The following is a 24305-nucleotide window of genomic DNA, read 5'->3' as shown; positions in this document are numbered from 1 at the left end:
GGCCCGGCCTGACGCGGTGCCGCGCTCCAGGTGCGCGTGGAGTTCATGGACGACACGAGCCGCTCCATCATCCGCAACGTGAAGGGGCCGGTGCGCGAGGGCGACGTCCTGACGCTGCTCGAGTCGGAGCGCGAGGCCCGGCGGCTGCGCTGACCTGCCGGTGAGTCCCGTTTCCCTCCCCCCGCGGCGGCCCTTCTCTGCTCGGCCGGGGGCTGCCTGCCCCGGGACTCGCCTGCCGGCGGCCCCCGCTGAGGGATACTGGGCCCTGAAGCTGCTCAGACCTTGCCTAGGTCACAAGTAATACGAAATGTTCCTTTTTATTTACCTCTTCTACCCTTTTGAGCCATTCAGAGCAGCAGCTCTATAGTCAAAATGAAACGGTCTCCACTGTTTTCCTTCCAGGTGATGAAAGCCTTATTGCATTTGCTCAGAGCTGCTAGTTGACATCTACTCTGCCAGGCATGGATCACAGAAGAAGAGGACGGCGTTTGGAGTTAATGCAATAAAGTTTGTTTGGTTTTTTTTTCCAATAGTGTTTTCTCTAGGTCTCAGTTATTGAACGGGTGAATGTTCTGGCTTGTCTCAGTGCTTATGCATCTGCCTTTTGTAGTTGCATTCAGCAGAGGGACAAAAGCCTGGTCTGCTTATTGCAGAGGTTACGCTTACCCTTTTTGGATAAAATGCCTTCATCTTGATATTAACATGTTTTTGTGGTTTATATTAACCTGCCTTTTACAGCAAAAATAACTAGCTTTATCTTGATTACAGTGACCTTAATCATGACCTTTCCGATAAATGTTTCCCTCTGTATAACCACTGAGGTGACACTATTAAGCTTCATGGACCTTTTTGGAATTTCACTGCACTTCATAGTTGAGCTTTGGACTGGCTTGCAAGGCAGCTGCCTGCTGCTTCTGTTTTTCTGTGGTCAGTAAGCTAGTCTATAAATGTTACTATAAATATAGCTACTTGCTGTCTTTCATGGCAGTCACCCATAGATAGTGAGTGTTTGCGCCCCTTAGAGGAGCTAGTAAATCAGTCTCATTTAGTTTTGTCCTCAACTTTCCCTTCTGCCACAACATCAGCTGGAAAGGTTTATTGTTTTAGGCCATTATGTAGTGGTAGAGATGAGACTGAAAGGATTAGAAATGAGACTGAAAACTGCTGTGGTACAGGCAGGAGCAGGTTTGTAAGCACTTTTTTTGTCCCTGTGGCGGAACTGGCGTTTTCCATCAGTTGAGAGTGATACTGGTTTGTGATGTGTTTGAATCGAATCAGGAGGTCTGTGGCTCCTGATCCTGCATTCTTACTACATTGTTTTTTCTATTGGCAGTGTTCCTCCTCCCTGAATGTGCTTTACTTTTGACACTTTACTGGCAGGTGGGAATGACTTATCATAAAGTTGAGGAGGGCACGTCTAGAATAGGTGCTCAAATCACTAAACTATGGCAGATAGTGAGTATTGTTCAAGAGCGTTTGTGGTTTTTCCCCTGCTGAGGGCATGCGTGGTGTGCACAGAGTCAGGCCCGTGTGCAGTCTTAGACGGATTTTGCACGCTGGAGCAAGCCCTTGTCTAGTGTGTGCCTGTGCTGTTGCTTGATCTGTTTTTGTTTCCTCTTTGGTTTGGAGTTTGAGCATAGGGTGAATCTGTGTTCTCATGGTTTCTGTGACACAGCAGAGTACTCAAGAATTATCCATGGGGGTAGAGAGGAGGTGTCCACCTTGGAGTTTACTTCTCCAGCTGCTGTTTGTTTGCAGCACAGCTTTGGCAGGGACCAAAGAGTGTGTGTGCTCGTGCCAGGCCAGCGATGTGTGGCTGAACAGCTGTGACAGGCGCAGCGTGTGCTGAGTGACCAAGACGCAAGGGATCAGCTGTGATTCAGGGCTGGGATGGAGGTAAATTAGCAGTGTGTGTGGGGGGGGTTCAGAACAACTGTAGCCCTGCCCAAATATCTCTGCCTGGTCAGTGTGCTCCCCAGCCAAATGAGGAGGGAGGTGACCTTGCGTCCCCTCTCCCATTCAGATGATTGCTCTAAAATAATGCAGCTTAACAATACCAGAGCACCAAAACAAACCAAGCATAGCAAAGGGCTACGTTTGCTCCCAGCATTGTTTTGTCCTATCGAGTGATACAAGCCAGAAAACACCACCTCATGATACCTCAGTCCAGTTTCTGACTGTGGGGGTAATTCAGTGAGAAGAAAAGTGCAACAGATTTGGTCAGTCCATCAACTTGCAAGAAATGAATTGAAACATGGTGGCAACTGCTCACAGCAGAAGTTGTGCCCAGGCTGTCCCTGTGCTGAAGATGTGCTGGGTGCTTTGGCTTGACCCAGACGAGGAGGCAGGAGACTGCTGATGGTCACTGTGTTGTAACTTCAAAATAATTTTACTTTAAATTTTATTTGTATCTTAAAAATAAACATCAATATTAAAATATCAGTAAACAAACCTGTGAAACCAAGCAGTGAATATGAATTACATACAGAGCAGTGTACTAGGGAGTTGCTGTGAGCGTCTTGTATTAACCTCAGTGCAAAGCTGAAACAGGTCCATGGCAAGAACAGCAGGGTGTTGCTCAGAACAGGATTATTGGGGAGTATTTCCCAGCTTACAGCGTGGCTCAGACCAGGTCTGTGTGGCGCAAAAGCGATGGTGGAGAGGAAGATGGGCCAAGGAACAGAAATGGGGGCTGGGGCACTGCTTTCCTGCTTTGCGGAGGATTCTGAGAGCAGAGCCTGCTTCACATGCAAAAGCCTTTTATTCTCCCAGTCCTTAGTCCTTACCTTGCGTGTTCCCACCTGCCTTGCTGCACACACAGACACAAACATAGACTTTTACATACGCATCCATCTTCACAGGCCCTAGGCTTTCTCTGAGCTCTTATAGCTCTTCTTTCCCACCTTTTTCCCCGGAGTGGTCCTCAGCCACTCTCCTCCCCCTTGAGAAGGAAAGTGGGCAGAAAGGGACTTATTTGTTGGCTCTAGTTGTCTTCACAGTAGGTAAGAGTTTAGCACGGGCAATGTTTACAAGGTAATTTCTGTCTCCCTCTGGAGAAGGTCCCTGCTCCCAGCGGGGGGTACGGGCTGTGCACAGTCTCGGACTCTGCGTGAATTCACGGCTGGTGGCCCCCCTTCTGTCGGCAGTGCTGGCTGCAGCCCCGAGCAGCCAGGAGTTTTGCTCCTGCTGAGCAAAGCAAAACACTGATTTGATGATGAGCTGTGTTTTTTGACTAAGCAATGTAATTTTTTTTTTTTTGCATGCACATGCTAGGAAAAATTCAGATGGCAGCTGGGGAAGGAAATGCCAGAAAAAAAGAGGGCAAGTATTTGAGTTTGGAAATGCTCCCAGTGTATTTCTAAGGCAGTGTTAATCAGCTGTCTTGTGTCCCTTCTCCGGTCAGTAAGTGGGGCTTTGCCTTTCCCAGCTGGCCCTGTGCAGCAGGGTTCAGGACCCAGCCAGGTTCCTGGCCCACAGAAGGGATGGAGACCAGGAGGAATTCAATCAGGAAGTCTGGTGAGACCTTGCACTTTTCTTCTGTGGTAAAAATGCTTAGTTTGGCCTTTTCCTATTGGCTTTAGCTGTTTTTTTTTTATATTCAGTCTCCCATTCAAAAACACTGAAACTTGCAAGCTTTTCATTTCTTTTGAGGGAAGAAAAGACAATAAAAGCATGTTCTGCTGGGTCTAGTGACAGATTTACTAATGGCTTGCAGCTGCCAGAGGCTGGAAGACATGCCGGCTTGCTTCAGAGGGGCTCTCAGGTAGAAGGGAGAGAAGTGCTCGATGCAGTCTCTGGTTCTGCCTCCTCTCCTGGCTGCCGAGCCGGTGTTCGCCCTCTCGCAGCCCTGCTCCCCGATGCTCCGCTCTGCTGCCTTCCCTGAGCTGCTGGGAGCTTGCTGAGAGCAGGAACCGTGCACCGTTCTGGCTGGGGTGGTTTTCTGTTGTTCTAGTGACTTGCAGAGGGCTCCGAGCTGGCACAGCTCCAGCGGTTGTGACTGGAAGCTGGGCTGATAGGGACCGGGAGGGGACAGGGCTGGCTTCAGCTCGCTGCGTTTCCTACCCCACGGTCACTCGACGTTTGGCTCCTCTGTCGCTTTGCAGAACGAGGCGGCCGAGTGCGGGCTGCTCCCCTCAGCAGACGCAGGCGAGCCCGAGGGACGATGCCCGCTCTGTTGACAGGAGAATAAAAACATCTGCAGCCTCAGAGCGCGATACAGCACACAAAGGAGCGGCGGGAGGGGGACATAAATTACAGCCCGGCACTGATGGAAGCTGGCTGGGCATGTGGCTGGACCCTGGCTGGATCTGAAGGTCGCTCTAATTTGGTTTCTTTGGGCTCGCAGGACTCTTGGTGCCTGTCGGTGATGTCCCCTGCTGCAGAGAGAGAAGACAGTCGCTAAATGTCTCTAGAGACCCCTGCAGTGACTCGAGGTCAGAGTGAGCCACGTTGGTGCTCTGCTGGAGAGTGTGGCCAAGGATCTGCTCTCCCCTCCACAACCCCCTCCCTGGGGAGGTGTCCCCCCAAAAGGGACCGCTGGGCTGTCTGTCCTCCATGCGGCCGAGTCAGTGGCATGGTGCTACTTCTGTGGCCGCTGCATGGGACAGGGCAGGTGGCAGCAAGCAGGGAGCCGGGGGGCTCTGCAGTACTCACGGGGGGCTGCATCTTTGTGCTGTTGAGGTGGGCGTACATGAGCGCAGCGATGTTGCTGTGGCCGGCCTCCAGCGCGATGGCGACAGCGTTGTTACCATCCTAGAAAGGGCAGAAGAGCAGTTGGGAAGAGGTTTGGCAGAGCAGTGGGAGATAGCAGAGAGCCCAAGGGCATCTGGGCACGAGTGGCGGAGGGCTCGTGCCTCCCGAGCACCGCTGCGGGGCTTACGCTGTCCACGATGGAGATGTTGCAGGGGGGCTGAGCCAGGAGCAGCTTCACCGTCTCCACGCGGCCATGCTCGCAGGCGCACATCAGCGCGGTCGAGCCCTCCTCGTCCTGCAGGTTCACGTCGGCCCCGCAGGCGAGCAGGGCTTCCACCATCTCCTGCCGGCCGTGGCTGACGGCCAGCATGAGCGCTGTCTGGCCAGCCTGCAACGCAAGGGACGCTGCCAGGCTGCTCCAACCTGCACGTGATGGTGCCAGCCCCCAGCTGTGCCTCCTTTTCAACCCACTGCCCTGGGAGGCTCCACTGCTGTCCCCAAGTGTCCACACAGGCTATGAGTATCTTCTTGCCTGGAGACCAGTGGAGGTGCAACCAGAGCGCCCTGATGCTGGGCAAAAGGAGCTCCTGATGTGATGCCTTCCCCATGCACTGGCCCTTCCAGGTTTGGAGACCACAGTCCTGTCCTCGGGGTGGAGGCAGGAGGTGAGTGTGGCACTGGGAGCTGCTGGGGGGGGGGGGGAGGGTCAAGACACGGCACCAGCGAGCAGAACCCCCGGCCCACACCAACCTGGCTCGCCTTGGCGTTGACGTTGCCCATGCTGAAGAGTCTCCTGACCACGTTCATGTCCTCCTCCTGCTCGACGGCCGCCAGCGCCGCCAGCATGAGGGCCGTGTAGCCGGCTTTGTTCTGGTGGTCCACGTTGCAGACCCCTGCGAGGGATGGGCAGAGTGGGGGACTCGGGACACTGCTCCCGGGACAGCGGGGCCCGACGGGTGCTGCGTGCTGGGCAGGACCATGCTGCGCACCCTGCTCCCTCCCCTGCTTTGCAGCCCTGCAGGCACAGACCTGCTGCTAGGTTGTCCCCCCTTCCAAACCTGGGCTACCAAAGGGCCAGGGGAAGTTGCCCAGACTACCTGGGCTGGTGCAAAGCTCTGCTGGTGGCTAGAGCAGAGCTGTCCGGGCCAGGGGCTGCCCCAGGGCACGGCAGGAACATGGTGGCATCCCAGCAGGAGGGCATTTCTCATGGGAAACCCAGGGATGGGGAGTCGCGAGGAGGCCTGGAGCAAGGTGAGGTCCCCGGGGTGGGAAAGCAGCAGAGCCAGGGACCACTGACCGGTGTCCAGCAGCAGCCGCACGATGTGGAAGTTGGAGTGGGAGACGCTGTAGTGCAGCGCCGTGTTGCCGTTCCCATCCGCCAGGTTGACCACGTGGGCCAGGAGGGCTGGCGAGACCTCGGCGAAGGCCAGGAGGTGGTTGGCGACGGTGTCGGGGACAGATGACTTCTGGCTGGACACGCGGAACCACTCCTGGAGCACCAGGCTGCTGCTGGCGAGCTGCAGACGGCGAGCGGGGCTGAGCCGGGAGAGGTGGCTCCCGGCCACGGCCGAGCCTGGGCATGTCGCCACGTCCCCCCGGCACCCATGTTACCCTGATGGTCCCAGCCACCAGCTCCAGCCCCAGCGCCCGAGCAGTGCAGACAGGGAGCAGAAATCGTCTCCTTGCCTCCCGGGAGGGGAGGACCCCAAAACACAGCCCCTTGCTGGGATGCCCCATAGGATGCCCCTAGCTGAGTCCACGCGGCTTTTGGGGTATCTGGAGGATGTTCAGCCCATGGAGCTGCTTCTCGGGCAGAGGGCTGTGCTCTCCGGGCTCTGGCTGGAGGCAGCCAGACCTGGACCTCCAGCTGGAGCAGAGAACAGGGCCTTGTTTTGGGGAGAGGGGCGCTTGGTCAGGCTTTTCTGGCCAGTCTTGGGGGAGACCAAGCCCCAGCGGTGCCCTCCAGCCGGGAGCAGCCAGCCTGGGACCTGGGGGAGCTGCCAGGACCGACCATCCCACCCGCAGCACCCTGACTCACTGCCTCTTTGCTCTTGGTGGCGCCAGGGTGGCCCAGGTGGCTCTTGACGATGAGGCAGGCTTCCCGCATCCTGGGGCTCAGCTCGAACCTGGCGGAGCGGGCGAGGGAGACTCTGAGCGCGGGGCCGAGCCGCGCGGCCGGGTTGGGCTGCGGGGGTTGTCTCACCCCACCGAAACAGCCCTGGCAAGGAGCACCCATGCCCACCTCCACCTCCAGCCTCCCCCAGCCCGCGACCCTGCGGAGCGGCTGCTCCTGCGGCTCCGAGGAGGTTTTTGGCTCCTCTCTCCAGCCGCATCGAATTCCCTTTGTTTCCCAACCGTGCAATGTTCCAGACGGACTTTGTGTCCCGGCTGGCTTTCAGCCTCTGCAAACACACGGCGGGCAGAAACGCTTCCCACCGGGGCAGAGCTGCCGGGAGCCAGGGGAATCGGGGAGCCGGACGGAGCCGCTCTCCTGTCCCTGCTAAGGCTCTGGGAGGGCCTGGGCAGAGCTGAGCCTTATACGGACTTGCTTCGACGAGATTTGCCCATTTTTAGGCCGAATTTTTTCCTTTTGTTGAAAAATGCCACGGAAATTGTTTTTTTCTCCAAATTATCTCCCCCAGAAAAAAGGCAGCTGCTGCCACAACCTCCTGTTTGCCTTAGGAGACCCGAAAAGCTGGAATGATTTCTTTTTTTTTTCCCTGCTGAATGGTTTCTGCAGGAGGCGAATGTGTTTTTCCCGTCAGCTGCACCAAAACGCGGCAGCGACTCCCCGAGGGGGCAGAGCTGGGGCCAGCACCGGCCTTCAAAAAAGAGCACTAACCGCTGGCGGCCGAGCGCTCCCGGGGAGCGGGAGCCTCCGCCGCCGGCAGCCCCTTCCCGCACTTACTTCTCCTTCACCTCGGTGGGCTCCGGCTCCGGCACGGGTGTGCTGTCCTCCGGCACGGCCCCCTGCTCCGGGCTGCCTGGGTCGCTCTCGCCTGCCTCGTCCGAGGTGTCTGTGTCCTCCTGGACGTCGCTGTCGGAGCTGTCGGCTGAAACCTTCTCGGAGGAGCTGTCTCCTTCATCCTCCTCCTCCTCCTCCTCGCTGGAGGTGCTCTCGTACCTGCGCGGGGGAGAGGGGCAGCGGTCGGGAGCGCTCCGGCAGCTCCCAGTCTTCCCGAGCCGCGCCGTGCCCTGGCACCTACTCGCCGTTCAGCACCCCCACGAACTGCAGGCTCTTCTTGCTGCCTTCGGCCTCGCTCCTGGCGGTGCCGTCCCGCTTCTTCATGATGGACTTCAGGGCTCCTGGGGGGGAGCAGCATGGAGATGGGGTGGTCACGGCCGGGCGAGCTCAGCCCCTGGCACAGGCGGACGCGGCGCGAAATGCCGCCGGCACCGACTCGGCCGCGGTCGGCGCCCGGCACGCGAAGGACGCGGGCAGCCTCTGAGACCGGGCGCTTGTCGTGACACGTGTAGCGCTGGCCCTGCGCATGCAGATCCTGCCGTCCCCGTCCCCAACGGGGCCACCCTCCTGCTGCCCTCTCCCTAACCCTCACCCCCGCAGGAACATCCCGACCCGCTTCCCGACCCGGGTGCCTGGTGCCCCCGGCACCGACTCACCAGCCGCAGGGCTGGGGGAAGCTCCGCCGTCCCGCGCCGGGGTCGGGGCCAGTCCCTCGTGTCCCGTCTCCGGCACCGCTGCCCCGGCGGCTGGGATGCCCAGGCAGGTGCCCTCCTTCCTTTCCGGCGCCCCTTCTCCTCCCCGCGGTGCCGGCTCCGTGTCACCCTGCTCTTCGGGACTTCTCCGGCCGCCTCCGTGCTCGACGCCGGCCGTGCCGCAGTCCAGCACCGCGGCCCCCGGGTCGGCTTGGACGCCTTTGTCCGCACGTCCCAGCGCCGCATCGGGCCCCACCGCCACGTCCCTCCCTTCGAGGCGGCAGCCGACCCCGACCGAGGCGGTCGGCGGCGAGCAGCTCACGCCGCGGTCCGCCGTCTGCACGGGGTCGCCCGCCGCCTGGCTCCGCGTCGGCACCGCCGCCTCCACGAGCGCTTCGGCCACCTGCGGCTTGGCCGTGACCTCCTTGTCCGCGAGCCGCCGCAGCCGGCGGGCGCACACCTCCACCCGGAGCTCCTCCAGCTCCCGCGTGGCCTCCCGCAGGTGGCCCTCCATCAGGGCGATCACCTCCTTCTGGTGGCCGACGGTGTGCTGCAGCAGCTCCAGCTCCCTCTCCGCCTCGGTGGGAAGCCCCAGCGAGGACTCCAGCACCCACACCGCCGCGTCCCTGCTCTCCTTCTCCCCTCCGGCCGCCTCGGCGCAGCCCGCCCGCTGCGACCGGTAGTAGAAGACGGCGTCGCTCATGTCCAGGTCCTCTCCCACGGCCACGGAGCGGCACGGCCTCTCGGCGGGCCTGGCGGGGCGGGCGGCCCGGCTGCCTTTGCCGTTCCTCTCCGACACGGACAGCTTCTCCGTGAGCTTCCTCAGCTCGGCGATTTTACTCGCTCGCGCCTTCGCTGGCTCCGCGTCGCTCTCCGGCTCGCCCCCGCTGGCCGCCCCGGCGCTGGGGGGCCGCGAGGGCAAGCGGAAAGCCTCGCCGGGCTCCGTCGACAGCTTCTCCAGCAGCTTCGCCTTCTCCTCCTTGAGTTCGCAGATCTTCATCTCCAGGACGGGGATGGTCTTCACCTGCTCCTCCAGCTCCCGGAGCTGCCGGAGGGCGGCAGCCATCTGCTCCCGCACGTGCTGCAGCTGCGCGGCGCTGAGCCCCGCGGCCGGCGTGCTGTGCCCCGAGGTGGAGGGACTCATCCTGGCGGAGCCCGTGAGCGAGGAGCTCGGCGCGACCTGGCCTTCGCCGTTCCCACCGGAGGGGACCCACGCGGGCGGCTGGCTCGGGGCGACCGGCGCGCCGCTGGGGCCGGCCGAGCTGCTGCTGCTGCTCCAGGAGGGACTGAGTGGTCCGGGCATGACGACGTTCCTGCTCTCCAGCAAATGGCCCTGCTCCTGCTCCAGCCTCCTGCTCGTCTCCAGCAAGGTCTTCTCCACCCGGGGGTTTCGCACGAGGCACTTGCGGGCAGGCGGCGGGAGCAGCCTTAGCGCCGGCGTCGGAGACACGGGGTGGGAGGCTTGTTTGCTCCGGGGCTCCCATGTCTCCAGGGGAGCCCGGCCATGGGGGGACAGCAGGACCGTGGTCCTCCCCTCCTCGCTGGCCGTGGAGGTGAGGGACTCGGTGGACGTCCAGCCGCTGGCCTGGCTGCTGGGGCTGCGCAGGGCGCCGGGCTGCTGCCTGGCCCCTTTCACCCTCCGAGGCAGCGGCACTTTCTTGAGAGTTTGGCCGCTTTCGATGTCATCGACGTATTTCAGAAAATCCAGGTCTAAGAGGAAGCCGTAGGGGGTTTCCACCGAATACGAGCTCTTCTCCCCATCGTCCTGGTCCCTGTACAAGAACGGGCCCCCGAGATCTGCAAGACAAGCAGGGGCAAGCAGGGAGATGCTTAGGCAGCGACCTGACGGAGACAGGAAGGCTTTCCAACTGGGTTATACTGGGCGAGCTGGGATTTGCAGCCTGCAGCCCACCCCTCCGAGACAGCTGCAAGGTGGCACGAAGGACGGCTTGTTCCTGGCATCACAGCAGCTTCGCACCCAGCCTGAAGGTGGAGGTTTTACCAGGGAGCTTGGTGCAGTTGGGTGCTTCAAGGTACCCGCTCTGCTGTGAGGAGCTTGGTGCCGGAGCGAGGACATGCCAGGAAACCCATGTTAAGTCCATCGTGCCCTGGCGGCTCAGCCCTGCCGCCTTCCTAATGCTCCTTCCGCTGTCCCCTGCGCAGTGACGGCCCCGCCATGTCCCCCCGCGAGCGGCCACCGGTCCCTTTACCTGGGAGGTTCTGGTTCAGGTGCGCGGGCTGAGCCATCTTCTCCCCGGGGACACCAACGCCACCGACCAGGGGACCATCAACCTGAAACGACAGGGGGTCCCGGTTCCGCGAAACCTCGTAAATCGGACCGGCGCCAGCTGGCGAGCCCCATCCGACCGGCACGAGCCGGGTGCCCAAACCCCAAGCCTGAGGAGCATCCCCGTGGGATGCGGGCTCGCCGCTCCCCAGCCATCAGCCAAGCGCCGGCTGCCTCTGTGCCTCCATCGCAAGCCTGCGAGATCCGTCCCGGCTCCCGAAAGCCTCCGGTGCACCCGCTGCCGGGCGGCTCGAGCGGGGCAGTGTGGCCACCTCCGGTTGCGGGCCGGCTTCCCGGGCGGATTAGCATCGAACCGCCCTGCGAGGCCGGGGATTGTTTGTACATTTAAGGAATGTTTCGCAGCCCGGTCTGGGACGGCCGAGGCCGCTCAGAGGAGGCGCTGCCAGCTCCGAGCGTGCAAAGCCGTGAGTCAGAGCTCGGCCGCACGGGGGGAACGGGCCGGAATAACGAGGCTGCCGCGGGGCGCCGAGCCGTTACGGATACGATTCTCAGTGGAGAAATTTGCTCTGGAAAAGAAAACGAGAGCTCTCGCAAAGCCACGTCACCGTAGGCGGGTCCCAGCCGCCGGCGGGTCGCTCCGTGCCAGCTCCGTCCTCGCTGCCGGGGGGGCCGAGCGCTGCGGAGCCCCCGGCCCTGCCTCGGCCGCCGCTCGCCCTCGGAGGCCCCTCGGCGCCCGGCGGGACGCGGGGAGGGAGCCGGCTCGCGGCTGGGTGGCGTTGCAGGCGGGCAGGGGGCCAGCGGATGAGCCGGCTTGGTCCCCTCCCAGGTAGAGCCCAGGGCTCGTCCGAGCTTTTCTGCTTTTGCAAAAGCCCCGTACAGCTTGTCTCCGGCTTCGGCAACGCCCTTCCCGGCCGCAAAGTCTCCCAAATGCAGGATCTGGGCCGACTCCAGCTAGTTTTGTCCAAAACGCCTCGGATATCTGCAATGCTGCTCCCACCCCGCGTGGGTTCATCCCTACATCCCGGGACACCCCAGCTCCGCGGAGACAACCGGCTCCCGTCCCCGGGACGGAGCTCCCAGCTCCCTTCCCGATGTGCTCGGGGGACAACCCAAATTCCCGGGGAGCCCCGAAGAAGCCGCTGCTCCCCTGCTCCCTCGCAGCCCAGCCTGGGTGCCGCAGCGCAGCGCCGAGCCGGGCTTATCCCCTCCGCGTCCGCCCGCGCTCGGCAGCTCTCGGTTATCCGCGGCGAGGGGCCGGTGGCTCTAAAATTAGCTCCCTGTGCCTGCAGCACTTCCATAGTAGGTGCAGAGCAGGGAGAACCTCTGCTGGCTGATAACGCGGGATAAGGCACGGCAGGGAGAAAAAGAAACGCGATGAAACCCTCAAAATAGAGCGATAAAGCAGCAAGCTCCGAGCCAGCTCGGCTCGTCCCGGGCCGCGTGCCGGGCGTTTCGGGTTGCCGGAGGCCCTTCGCTCCCGCCAAGCGAGAAACCTGCCCCTAGAAAGCGGAGCTGCCAGAAACGTCCCAGGCTGCTGGCGGGGGGGCAGCTCGGGACCCTGATTTAAGGGAAGAAGAGGCTAAATGGCATCTTCTGGCTGGCAGCGGGTCCCCACTGCCCGCCCGTATCCCTGCTCCATCTCGGGCAGAAGGATATCACCGAACGGCTCCGTAGGTGACACACGCAAGGGCTGGTCCTGGCAGAGGCCCCCGGCGAGGAAGACGAGGGTCCCGCAGCAGGGCTTTGCGGGGCAAAGCAGGGAGGGAGAGAGTTTCTAGCCACACGAGCGTGGTTTTTCCCGGGAGCCAGGCACGGGGCTGGCACAGCACGGAGAGCCAGCGGGATACCCCTGTCCTCCCTCCGGCATCCAGATGCACACGAGAGCCTGGCATTCAGCGCAGGGCGGCGGGTCCCGACCATGGCGCGATACCGGCTGCTCGGAGGGGGAAAAGGCGCAAACTCCCGACCGCGGTAAAACCAAGCAGACTTGCAGGAACGAATCCGCAAGCCCAAGAAAGCGAGAGAGGGAAAGAAACGCCGGCGCGGGCCGCGGGCCAAGGGGTGACCTCACCGCCGGCGGAGGCCAGCAGATGCGATTGTTCGGCTCGGACCTGCTGGAACATCTGTCTGCATCTGGGCGCCGGGGCTGCGGGAACAATGCTCTTCGGTCTTCTGGGAACGCGCTGGAACAAAGCGAGCCCTGTGTCGGGAAGAGAGCTGTTCCCAGCGAGCTCCGGGCCCAGCGGCTCCTGATAAGCCCCTTCCCAGCCAACGCCTGGAGCCAGGTCCCGGGGAGATCCTGGGTGTCAGGATCAACTCTGCCCTTTCCTCAGGGAAAGCGTTTCCCTTGATTAACCAGTGCTGCAGGCAGTCGATGTTCCCTGCCTGCGGACTCCCATTTCCAGCCCTTCTCTGCAGGGAGACCCTCAGCCCTGCTTTATTCCTCCTCCTTGCCTGAATTCCTGCTTTGGCTGACAATTTGCAGAGAGGCCCGTCCAGGCTCCAGGGATCTCTACGTTTTCACGCCACGTCCAAGGAGCGATTGCTCCCAGGCCACGTTTTGCAGGTTTGCTGGCACTGCACAGCCGCTGGCTGCCCGCGCTCCGGGCCAGGCTGTGGGCTGCGGCGATCCTGCCCGGCAGCATCCCACGTGCACGCGCCGGCTCGTCCCCTCCACAAGCACTTACGTATATCAGCAGCGCACAAAACCCTCGGCTGCTCCAGGCGCCTCTCGTGCCGCCAGCTTGGCAAGGGGCAGCAGCGTCCGGCTGGACCGTGCTCCACGCTCGCACATCCTCTCTGCCCGCGCAGGCAGCAGGGTGCCGGAGCCGGCGTCCCGGTGCCTCGGCTCTGCCTGTCCCGCGGCCCCGGGGAACGCAGAGGCGCCAGCAGGCTCCAGCGCGGCCGATGCATCGTGTGAGCGGCGCTCAGCACCTCTCGCCGCCGCAGCGCCCAGATGCCAGGAGACGTCTAACCAGCTTGGCACACGGCTGCACCAGCTCCTCCAGGCCGGTATCGAATACTCCTTGGACTCCGTACAGACGCTGTCTCGCGCCAGGGTTGCGATGGTATCGCCTTTAATCAGGGCTCTCCTGCCTCGTGCAGGAGGCATCTCCCGGCATCCTCCATCCAGGAGGCATCCGCGCCAGGAGGCATCTCCCGGCGTCCTGCTCGTGTCTGCTCAAAGCAGCCCGTGCTGACGGCGCAGCCCATTGCTCCTTCCAGCTGCTTTCGCCATCAGTCGCCTTGGCTGCGAGCCCTGTAATTACGCGGTTAATAACAGGCATCGATAAAGCAGCAACCTGCCATTTCCTCCCGGAGTTGCTGCCGTTTGCAGCCTCGTTTCTAGGATACGTTTGCCAGGAGCTGGCAGGAGGGGAGGATCGTAGCCTTAACGGAGGTGGGCGTTCGCGCCCTACGTCGAGCCCTTGCAGACAGCAACCTTCACCCGAGCACCAGCTTCCCCAAGAGCTTCCGCAGAGCCCCCGGGTCCCTGTCGGCTGCTAATTACCAGTTGTCCCCGTCCCCAGGGTGCGTGGGCCAGGTCTGCCCCGGCCGGGCTGGCATTGATCCGAAGGTGGAGGTGATGCTGTGGACATCTCGCTTTCATGCATCACGTTGACCAAGTAAGACGGGTCTGGGGGGGTCCAACCTGCTCCCCGGAGAGATGCCAACGCCGTGCCGCCGGGGCGGGGAGCCCCCGCTCGCGGGGCAGCCGCGGAGACGGTCACCGCAAACGGCATCCCGCGCGCGCCGGCAGCTCTCGCGCACCCCTTCGCCCTCCTGCCCGCTCGGGGAGGCCCCGGGCGCCGGCGGCGGGGCGACGTGCCGCGGGCAAAGCCGGTGCCCCTGCGCTGCCGCGCGCGGGTGGCGTCGGAGCTGCCGAGCGCAGCTGTCGGCCGGCCAAGCCTTTGGCACCAGGCTATTTTCGGCACCATCAGGAAGGGACCGTCGGACAAAGCGCGTCGCGTGCGTCGGCGGAGGCCGCCGTCGCCTGCAGGCCAGGGATAGCACGAGGCGGGCGGAAAAGCTCAGGAGCCTCAACACCCCCCCCCCCCCCCCCGGAAAAGCAACTCAAACACAGCCCTAAAGGAAGCCGGGACTCAGCACTGCCGGGAGAAGGGTGCAGAGACCCACAGGATCAGGCCTCTGCCCAAACTGCGGAGAAACGCCCGGCTCCAGCCCCAATTCCTCCTCTGCCAGCGATGCCCCATGGGACGGGCGCGTGGGGCAGGAAGGGGCACGGTATTATTAGCTCCGGGCACGAGGCCGTCTCCATCCCTGCTGCCAGGCACCAGGTTCAGGAGTTCAAGCCACGCGGCGACGGCCTGTTCTGGAGCCATCGCTCCGCAAACAAACCGATCCGGCGAGCGGAGGCGGCAGCTGGCGAGGAAGCAGGGTTTCGCCGCGATTTACACCCCGCGGCCGCGAGCAACGGCTCCGTTTTTGCCTGCCCGGCGCCCGGCACGGCAGACTCGCTCATCCGCCCCATGCGCTTCCCGGCCTCTCCCTGGCCACCAGCGAATCCTGCACATCTTCGTCTACTTCCCACCGCCCTCAAGCTCTCCCTTGCACCCGGGCAGACTCTGCTCGCTGTTACGTGCGAGCCCGTCCGAGCAAAATAGTTCTGCGTTCACGTCTGGGCAAACGAGGGAGGGCGCACGGAGCTGCCCAACGGAGGAGATGCCGCAGCGGCTCCCCCATCGCCCCAGCCCGGTTCGGGGAAGACGCGCTGGCCCCGAGCCAGGACCCGGTGCACGCCGCTCTCCTGGATGCTGCTGCCTCCTCCGTCTAGCATTTCTAGGCTAATTCCGCACGGACCCAAGTGCTACACCCTGTTCCCAGCCGCATCCCCCGCATCCGAGCGGGCTGCAGGCCAGCCCTTCCCCAGCCCTGGTGGCTATTTGTGTGGTCAGCGAGCCCCTTGCTCGCCCCGTTGCTCGCTCCGGGGAGGAAAAGCTGGGATTCGGGGGCAGCTGCCAGGCCAGGCCCGGCCCTTGTCCGGAGCTGGACAAGGCTTGGGCTGGGGACCCAGGCGATTTGGCTGCTGACCCCAGGCCAGAGCTTTCTGCCACGCGAGACTAAAGCTTCCCTCCTCCAAATTCCTTGGAAAAGGCAAACCGGAGTGAGTGGGTGACCAAACCTCTGCAGTCACTTTTCCTCTCCGGGGAAGGGATGCTGTGGGTTTCCACCCTTCCCACTCCTCCACAACCCGCCACCGCCAGCCCCGATGCAAAGGGGTCAAAGCGGGGAGGGAGCAGATGTTCCCACACCTGGGGGGGGGGAAAAGCCCTGAGCTGCATCCTGGGGCTCTCCCGCTCCGCTGCCGACCCATCTGCAGCCGGATCCCTGCACACACGCCCCGGAGACTGCGACCGCTACGTCCCGCGGGGGCTTCTCTGCTCCCGCACCGAGCTGCCCTCCGGGCCCTGCCATTCCCACGCTTCGCACCCGGCGAGGGAGCCGCACGGAAAGGCTCCGCGCATCTCCCGCCTCCTCCAGCCCGGCCTGTTCTGGGAAAGGGCCGACTTCCTTCTCCGCACACGGCGGTGCTCCTTCCTCCAGGTAATTAAACAGCCCCCGGGCCAGGATAAACTTCCCGCTGGGCTTCGCACGCGCTGTAAATCAAACGGGAGGAAGAGGGACGGCAGCAGGAACGACCACGTGGCTCCGGCGCTCATCAGGACGAGCGGGGGGTCGCTTCCTCTGGGGAAGCGGCGCGGCGGCTCCCTTCCGCTGGGAGACCGGCTATTGTCCCGCCTGGGGCCAGGCCAGGAAAAACCACCGCGCTCCGTCCCCGGCTTCCCGCAGAGCTGCCGCCTTCAAAGGGCCCTGCCGGGAGCCGCGCATCGCGCTTGCTTTCCGGTGGAGGTTCCCGCTCACGTACGGCCGAGACGAGGCTCGGTCGCGCTCTCGGAGCGCTCCAGCCTCCGCACGAGGCGCATCTCTGCCCCGCACCGCTGCCAGCTGTTGCTCAAGCCGAGCGGTCCATCCCGCCTTTCCCAACGCCCTGCTCCTTGCACAACCCCTGGCAGCCGCCCCCCGAGCCCTTCCCGGCTCCCTTCGCCCCGGCCGCGCTGCGAGGGAAGCTGCCGAGGACCCTGCTCTCCCCTCCGCTCCGGCGACCCGGAGACGCGCTGCTCCTCTCTCCTTCGCCCTCGGCAGCTACAAAACGAAGCCAAAACGCTCCTGCCATCGGCTGTGCGAGAGGTGAAACGCCCGGCCAGCTGCGCGCTGCCCCGCGCCGGCCGCAGGGCTCCGCTCCCACAGGCGCTTCCAGCCTGAGTCACGTTCCCAATCCATGCACAATGTCAGGAAACGGCCGCACGCCAGCGCTCAGGAATGCACAAGTGGCCCAAGGGGCTGGCCGGGGCGGCGCGGGTGGGAGCGGGGCGAGCGGAGCAGGTACCGGGGGCGGAAACCCTGGAGTTTGGGGCTGTCGCTGGCAGCCGCAGGTGCGATCCGGTGTCCCCCGCGAGCACGGACTTGATTTGCGGCGTGAATCCACTGCATTCACGTGGCCCGGCGGGCGCCTGCCCAGCTGCGGTGCTCCCGTCTCCCCCGGCGGCGGGAGATGCTCGGCAGCTCGCTGGCAGCGCGGGGTGGCAGATATCCAGGAGGCAGGGGCACATGCCGGAGGCGAGTCGGATGCCTGAGCTGCAGAGTCCGGCCCGGCTGGGCGTTGGGAACCTGCGGGCTCTTGGCAAGGTGCAAACCGCCCCGGGGCAAGCGGCAGGTTGGGACGAGAGTTGAGCGCCGGGCCGGAGAGGGAGGCTCGCGTGGTTATTTGCACAGCTGCAGGAATGAGCCGCGTCCAGCGCGCACAAAGCCCTTTCCTTCCTCCTTCCCCCGTCTCCCGGCTTCCTCGTGGGGTCCCAAGTCGCTGCCGGCCTCCCTTGATCCTCGCTGCGCCGATGAACCCGGCAGAGCCCAAGCGCCACCCGAGAAACGGAGGCGGATGCGCCCGGCGAGGCCGCGTCGGCGAGAGGGTTAAGCGGCCGCACCTGCGGCCCCGCCGCGGCCACCGCCTGCACAAAGCCACCCTTGTCCTCGGCCGGCCCCGAACGCCGGTTCAAAGGGAAACCGCTCTCCAGCTCGGCTTAAATCCCAACGGGGGAGACCGTGTCGGCTGCTTTGTTGGAAGCGACCGACCTTCTGCAGCCTCGGCGGCCCCGCTAACGCTCCTCCGGGAGCGCAGAGCTCGCGCGCTGCTGGCGCCTGGCATTGCCCCACGTTGTCCCCTGGCCGCGCATGGGGTTGGGCACCTCGCTCTGCGCCCCGGGGAGGAGACGTGGGTGCACAGGGACCTCCCGGCAGCTCCAGCAAGCCCAAGCACAGCGGTGGGGCTCGTGCCAGCACCAGGTCCTCGAGGCAGGTGAACCCAGGACAATCTCAGCTTCCTTCTGAAAAATTAAAGTGTCATTTCTAGCCCTTGCATTCACACATGAAAGCTGGATGGTGCAAACAGGAGAAGCGCAGCTGGGGAAGCCCATGAACAGGAGGATGAGGATGTGCAAGGCCAAATCACGATTCTGTGGGCAGAGGCAGGGTCACGCTTTACTATGGGGCCGCTTTTCTACTCCATCCTCTTGCTGTGCGTTTGCACAGATACCAACACGCAAAACTTCGGGCCCAAACTGGAGCCACCCAGCTCAAGTACGCTAAAAAAAGCAAGTCCCGTAAGTGGCATGTTGGACACCCCCGCTGCGAGGAGCGAGGCAGATGGCCGAGGATCTCGGAGCGCGGTCGGGTTGTGGCTGGCCGTACGCGTACACCCACGCCAAAGTCACAAGCTAAACTGCGCCCGCACAGACGAGGGAGCAGCTGGCAGCTCTGAGGCCTTAGCTCTGTCCATACAGAAACCGAACCAGGGTGAGAGCTTCTTCTAAAGCTTTGGATTCCTCTGTGCCGCGCTTCTTTAGCGATCGGCACAAGTGGAAAGCACGGCTGCTCCCCGGCTCCAGCTCAGCCTCTCCCGGGGAAGCGCCTTGGACCAGCCAGAGTTGCTCAAACACCGTGGCTGCACTGGGGTGACTGCCTGGGGCTGGACGTGCTGACGGATCTCACCAATTATCCTCCTAAGCCAAAATATTGAGGTCATCAGGAATGCGAGAGGAACAGAGTCCAGAGCAGCCCCGGCCAGCGCAACTTGATTTATCTTTGAAAGGCACGTTTCCCTTGAAGCTGCGCGCAGGCGATAAGCCCTAAAGCCCAGGGCTGAGGCTGTTCCAAAGTTGAAGGGAAACCACTGAGCAAGCAGACGGCTTCCTCTCCAGCGAGCGGCCGGGGAGCTGCCAAAGACCCGCTGGGATTTGGGCCCCTCGCACGAGAGCTGCTGCAGCCCCGAGCAGGACAGACAGCTCCGGCGGGTGCCTGGCTCTCCCGTGCGCCCGGCACCCCAGGTGAAAGCCAGGGGAGCCAGAGGCCACCGGCACTGCAGGACGGACACGGCTGGGAGGTTTCCAGCGCTCATCACACCTCCACGCTGCCGTTCCTGGCTGCCACGCTGCCTCTGCCCCGGCCCTTCGGCAGGAGCGTACGAGGCCACTGGGTCTGCCCTGCCACCTGCCCACCTGCAGTGCTGCTCCACGACGTCCCCGATGCCCCACACGCCACCTCGGCCACCCAGGCCGTGCTGTCCGGGCAGGGGCTGCTCGGCTCTCCCACCGCCGCCTTCGCGGAGGAGCCCCGTCCAGCGCGGGGTGTGCCTGCGCTGACGCAGCCGGGGCCCGGCCGGAGGGAAGGGGAAAAAGCTTAGGATGTTCTCAACAGCCTAATTTGAGGGTTGGGCTGTTATTTATGGAGTTGCTGTTGTCATCGCCTCCCCGGTCGGTCGGGAAGCGGCGGGGGCTGCTCGGGCTTTGCAGAAGCATCGCTCCAAAGCGCGTCGCGCCTCGCTGAGCTCATGCAACACCTGGACAACAGGCGCACGGGCCAAACGCCGATGCACTCACATGGGTGTCAGCGCTCTGCTCCCCGGTCACGTCTATAGCTCTGTGCGTGGCTCCGCTAGGAAACAACACTGACCGCTCGCCCTGGACCCGTGCAGCAGCTGCCCACCAGCGCTTTTCTCCAAGACCTCCCCAGTTCCTTCAGGGCTGGCGACAACATGCGCGGAGTTTGCGACAAGCCCCGACAGCCTGAGATGCCTCCTGCCGCCGGGAGCGAGCGGGGAGCTGCTCCTCGATGACAAGGCTTAAATTTACGCTCAGGACAGACAGGCAGGGTCAGGGTGTGCTGGGTGCTGGCGCACAGCGCCGGGCGCAATCCCGGAGCAGGCTGCCTGCATGCACGCGTGGCTGCGCACCCACCGCAGCCCCCCGGCCTGCCTCGGCCTCGCCACCTGCCCCATTCGGGAGCACCCTGAGCCCCGCAGCACCCTGGGGTGCCCTGCAGCATCTCAGGGAGCCCCACAGCAACCCCAGCCCTGCAAGCCCGCCAGCACCCTGGGGTGTCCTGCAGCATCTCAGGGAGCCCCACGGCAACCCCAGCTCTGCAAGCCTGCCAGCACCCTGGGGTGCCCTGCAGCACCCCGCAGCACCCTGGGGAGCCCCACGGCACCCCTGCCCCATGGGCACTGCAGCACCCTGGGGAGCCCCACGGCACCCCTGCCCCATGGGCACTGCAGCACCCTGGGGAGCCCCACAGCACCCTGCAAGCCCCAGCACGTCGGGGGAGGTTTGCTGCCCGTCCCAGGACACCCCGCCGGGGGCTCCCCCGGCTCCCCCCGCCAGCCGGGGTGCACGGCCCGGCCCGGCCCCGGCAGACCGGAGCCGCCGGTCCCGGTATCACCCCGCTGTGGGGCAAAGAGCCCCGTTCCCGCTTCCGCAGCAGCAGTGAAGCAGTTCGCCCGGGCCGGGGTGAGGCGGGGGATGCCCCGGTGCCGGCCCAACCCCCGCCGCGGTCCCAGCGCGGCCCCGGGGCTGCGGGAGCGGCGCCTCCGCGGGGCCCCGGGCGGCTCCGTGCTGCCGCCGCCGCCGGGACGAGCCGCCGCCCCGGTCCCTCCGCGCCCGGCCCGGAGCCGCTGCCGGTGGCGCCGCTGCCTGCGGGGCCCCGCGGGGGCGGAGGGCGCCCCGTGCCGTGCCGTGCCGTGCCGTGCCGTGCCGGGCCCCCGCCGTCCCGGCCGCCGCCGCCTCACCTTGCCGGGCCCGACGTGTCGGCTCCAGCCGGGCCCCTGCGCGGGCGGCCGCTGTCCCGGGCCCGGCGGCTCTGGGCTGCACCGCGGCGCCGGGCAGCGCTGCCCGCCGCAGCCCCGGGCCGAGGGCGGGAGCGGGCGGGCGGCGGGGCCGGGCCGGGGCGGGGAGGGGAGGGGAGGGGGCGGGCGGCGCCCCCGGGCCCGATCCGCGGCCGCCGGCACCGCCCCCGACCCGCTCGCCCGGGGGAAGGGGGGGGGCTGCTCCCATCGCCTCGGGGCAGGAGGGGTCCCTTGCACCGGTGACCCCGGGAAGGGGCATGTCCCCTGCCCTGCTTCCCCCCCCCCGGGACAAGGGGTGCCCCTGCTCCAGTCACCCTGGGCGCGGGGGTGTCCCCTGGCCCAGTCATCCGGGGGGGGAGGGTTGTCCCTTGAAAAGGTGACCCCAGGATGGGGGGTGTCCCCAGCCCTGGTCACCTTGGGGATGGGGGTGTCCCTTGTCCCAGTGTCCCCAGGAAGGGGGTGTCCCCTGCGCCACTCACCCCAGGCTTGGGGTGTTCCTTGCCCTGATCTCCAGCACCCGCTGCTGGCCCTGGGGGCCGGGAGCCCTTTGCCCTGGCTGGGCTCCCCGGGCCCGGCCCCGCGGCGTTTCCTGGCCGTCCTCCCTCGTGCCGGCAGCAGGCTGTTTGTCTCCTTTTCTTGCCAGCTTTCTTCCCCGCCTGCTTTTTGTGCTGGTTCACGCGCTGAGGTCCGGGCCGTCCTCCATCCCACGGAGACCCCCGGCAGTTTAACACCTTAAAACTATCCCCAGCTTTCTCCGTGCCGGCCTGGAGCTCCCCCTCGCTACCTGACCCGATCAGAGATTGCTCTTTGAACGCTGCAACTCTTAGCAATGATTTTGTTTCTTTTTCTTTTCAGCTTCAGCTGAATCAGTGCACGATTGCTGAAGCTCAGAGTATTTCCTACGGCCAGCGCTGCGGCGGAGCAGCCCCGCGCGGTGCCTCCGCCGGCCCCTGCTCTGCGCCCGCTGCTCACGGGAAGAGCAGAAGAAACAAGACGTGTTTCCCGGCAGGTCCCTCCCATGCCGGCAGTCAGCTCCAGGACTTCCTGAGAAAGGGTTTGCATCCGGACACTCATACCTTAATAGCCCCCATGGATCTACCTCCACCGATTTACATAATCCCTCTTCAAGCCATTTACACACTTGGCTTCCGAGACATCCTGTGCTAATGAACTTCATGATTTCATGCCCTCATTCTTTACCCAAAGCAAGTCTAAAATAGCGCAGCTCTTGTTGATTCAGTGACTGCTTGGCAAATAAAGTTTTTGGCTCCTCCATAACCATGCTGCTTTTGTTCCTGCTCTATATCTGGAGAGGCAAAGTCTGTCGTGACGTGCAGGTCCCACTGGTGCCTGCTTCCCAGGAATGTTGCAGAGCTCTCTCCCCGCTTCCCAGCCCACGGGGCAGTTCGGAGCAGGCTGCCGCTTCTGCAAAAGGCCCATGTCTGAGTCCCTCGTTCCTGGTGTTGGACATCTGACAAGAATTTCACCCATCGCTAAACATTTCTTGTTTCCTCCTTGTGAATGTAAAAAAAAAAAAAAACTTAAAATAAAAGTCTGAAAAAACGAGCTTGGAAAAGCAGGCAGTCTGAGTGCAGGGTTCAGCTCACCTCGCCTGTGCAACCTGGTGCCACCCTGGCAATTTATAAGGTGCTAGCAAAGGGTATATATATAAAAAAAAGCTGTAAAATGGTGTTAAGGCCTCAAACATCCCATGTCCCCAGAGGCAACAAAGACCTTGGGCTGCCGGGGTGAAGAACTGTGGTAGCTCAGAGATGTTTCTGACTCCAGGTTGAAACTCGAGAGCAGCCTTTGAACAAGAAGCGCTCCGATGCTGCTTACACAGAGCAAACTCCCCTCTTGCTGTGAGTCTCTGGCTTTAAACTCTGATGACCAAGAACAGTTAAACCCACGTCCTTATTTCTAACACTTGTGGTTTTCTGCTGAAATTCTGCAAAGCTCAAAATACGAAGACCCAGACAGAGAAGTCACAAGGGCTGCTCAAAGTTTTAACAGCGCATGAATTGCAAATGCTTCTAGGAGGCAGCATGGAGAAAAGCACTTTATAAGTCTCAGATACTGGACTAAGGGAGGATTGTCTGACTTGCAGTTTCCCTGCCAGCGTGATGGCTTTCCCGAGGGATGCAGGAGGTCTGAGCTGCCGGGACCAGTATGAGCTGTGGCTCCTGTCTGCAAGGGACGGCAGCCGCAGCCCAACACACGCTTGGAGGCAGGTTGTGCTGCCTGGTGTTTTTCCTGCTGCTCCTTTGCACACGCTGAGCTGTGAGTTAGTAAAGGTACGTTCAACCTTAAACCGTGCCGCATTTGCAAGTGAACAGATCAGGAATGTGGATCACCACTGCCTGGGGCCAAGCACCTCTGTTTTCAGCATCCATCTCTGTCACCCTGTGTGGACTTGCAACGAGGGCTGGCCAGATTTTCATTGCTGGTGGAGGGGCAGTTTTGCCCAAAATTCTGGGTTTTTTGAGCCTGAATGTTGTGCTTTCACGGCACTGTGGCAGGGTCCTGGCACCGCCGTCCCCACAGCCCCGGACCTGGCACACCAGCGTGCCCGTCGCAGCCCTGACCCTAGCAGCGAGAGCAGCCACCTAAGCAGGTCTGCTCCATGGGCACCAGGATCCTGAACCCCTGGGCATCTCGGTCCGCTCTGTGGGTAGTGGGCTCCTGAAGCCCTGGGTCTCCCTGCCGGAGCCCATGCTAGTGGTGGCCCATGGAGCATCCTTGGGGAGCCGAGTGCGCCTGGAAGAGCAGCCAGTTGGGTTGGTTTGAGCCGTTTCCCGGCAGGCAGAGCTAATCTCCAGGAGCCCCTGGTCCCGGCTCCGTTACCCACCTCCTGCCCCGCAGCCTCGACACCCCGAATGGGCCGGCCAGGCCGTGCACGCTGTGGGATCCGTGGGCCCACCTGGAGGGGAAAGGCAGACCCGGACGCTCCGTCTGACGTGGCCCCCGTAGGAAAGCGGTGCGCACATCTCCGCGGTGGATAAATAAACCAGCCCGGCAGACTTCCTTTGCCTGCGGGCTCGGCGGTCCCTGCTGAGCTGGGCGAGGACCGGCCCGCAGCAGGATGTCCTTGTTTTCTGCCGGCAGGTTTGGGAGGGGGCAGGAAGCCGGTTTCCTCTGTTGGCCTCTCTGGATCCTTCTTCTCCGGCACGTTGCAGCAGCAGCAGAACAAAACGAACAGCCCCGGAGTGGGGCAGGAGCAGCCTCCCTCGACTGCCTGACCTCCCTGGCCATCTTCACCTGTCCCAGGGTCCCCCTGCCATCCCCATATGTCACCCATCACCCCTCCACTGCCAGCCCAGGCATCTCCCCGACATCAGGTGGGTCGCAGCTGCAGCATCCCGGGCTGCTTGTGCAGCCACAGCTCCGACCTTTCCAGCTCAGCGGGGCTGCAACACGGAGCGGAGAGCAGGGCTGCGTGAGCCAGGTTATGGCCTGGGTCTGCAGGATCCGGAGAGCCCCGGCTCAACAGCGGCTGCTCACTGCAATTCGGAG

General features: G+C 63.3%; 1 protein-coding gene across 1 annotated transcript; it reads right to left on the bottom strand.

Moving 5' to 3' along the window:
• Positions 1-436: 436 nt before the first annotated feature.
• Positions 437-20841, bottom strand: KANK3 (KN motif and ankyrin repeat domains 3). Its single transcript, XM_067312665.1, has 11 exons — positions 20736-20841; positions 10560-10641; positions 8314-10146; positions 7899-7998; positions 7601-7816; positions 6731-6818; positions 5990-6209; positions 5443-5585; positions 4880-5080; positions 4654-4752; positions 437-4376 (listed from the first exon to the last, which is right to left on the bottom strand). The coding sequence occupies exons 2-11, from the start codon at positions 10594-10596 to the stop codon at positions 4320-4322; spliced, it is 2994 nt and encodes a 997-aa protein (XP_067168766.1). The 5' UTR covers positions 10597-10641; positions 20736-20841; the 3' UTR covers positions 437-4319.
• Positions 20842-24305: the final 3464 nt, after the last annotated feature.

The sequence above is a fragment of the Apteryx mantelli genome, chromosome 30, assembly GCF_036417845.1.
Source record: "Apteryx mantelli isolate bAptMan1 chromosome 30, bAptMan1.hap1, whole genome shotgun sequence".
NCBI classification, from domain to species: Eukaryota; Metazoa; Chordata; class Aves; order Apterygiformes; family Apterygidae; genus Apteryx; species Apteryx mantelli.
This window is presented reverse-complemented; position numbering and strand designations above follow the sequence as displayed.

Coding starts and splice junctions, on each gene's coding strand:
- KANK3 (XM_067312665.1), bottom strand. CDS start 10,596: ATGGCTCAGCCCGCGCACCTGAACCAGAACCTCCCAG. Junction 7,817..7,898: donor GTGGGGGTGCTGAACGGCGA/GTAGGTGCCAGG, acceptor TCCCCCGCGCAG/GTACGAGAGCACCTCCAGCG. Junction 6,210..6,730: donor CCACCAAGAGCAAAGAGGCA/GTGAGTCAGGGT, acceptor CGCCGTCTGCAG/CTCGCCAGCAGCAGCCTGGT.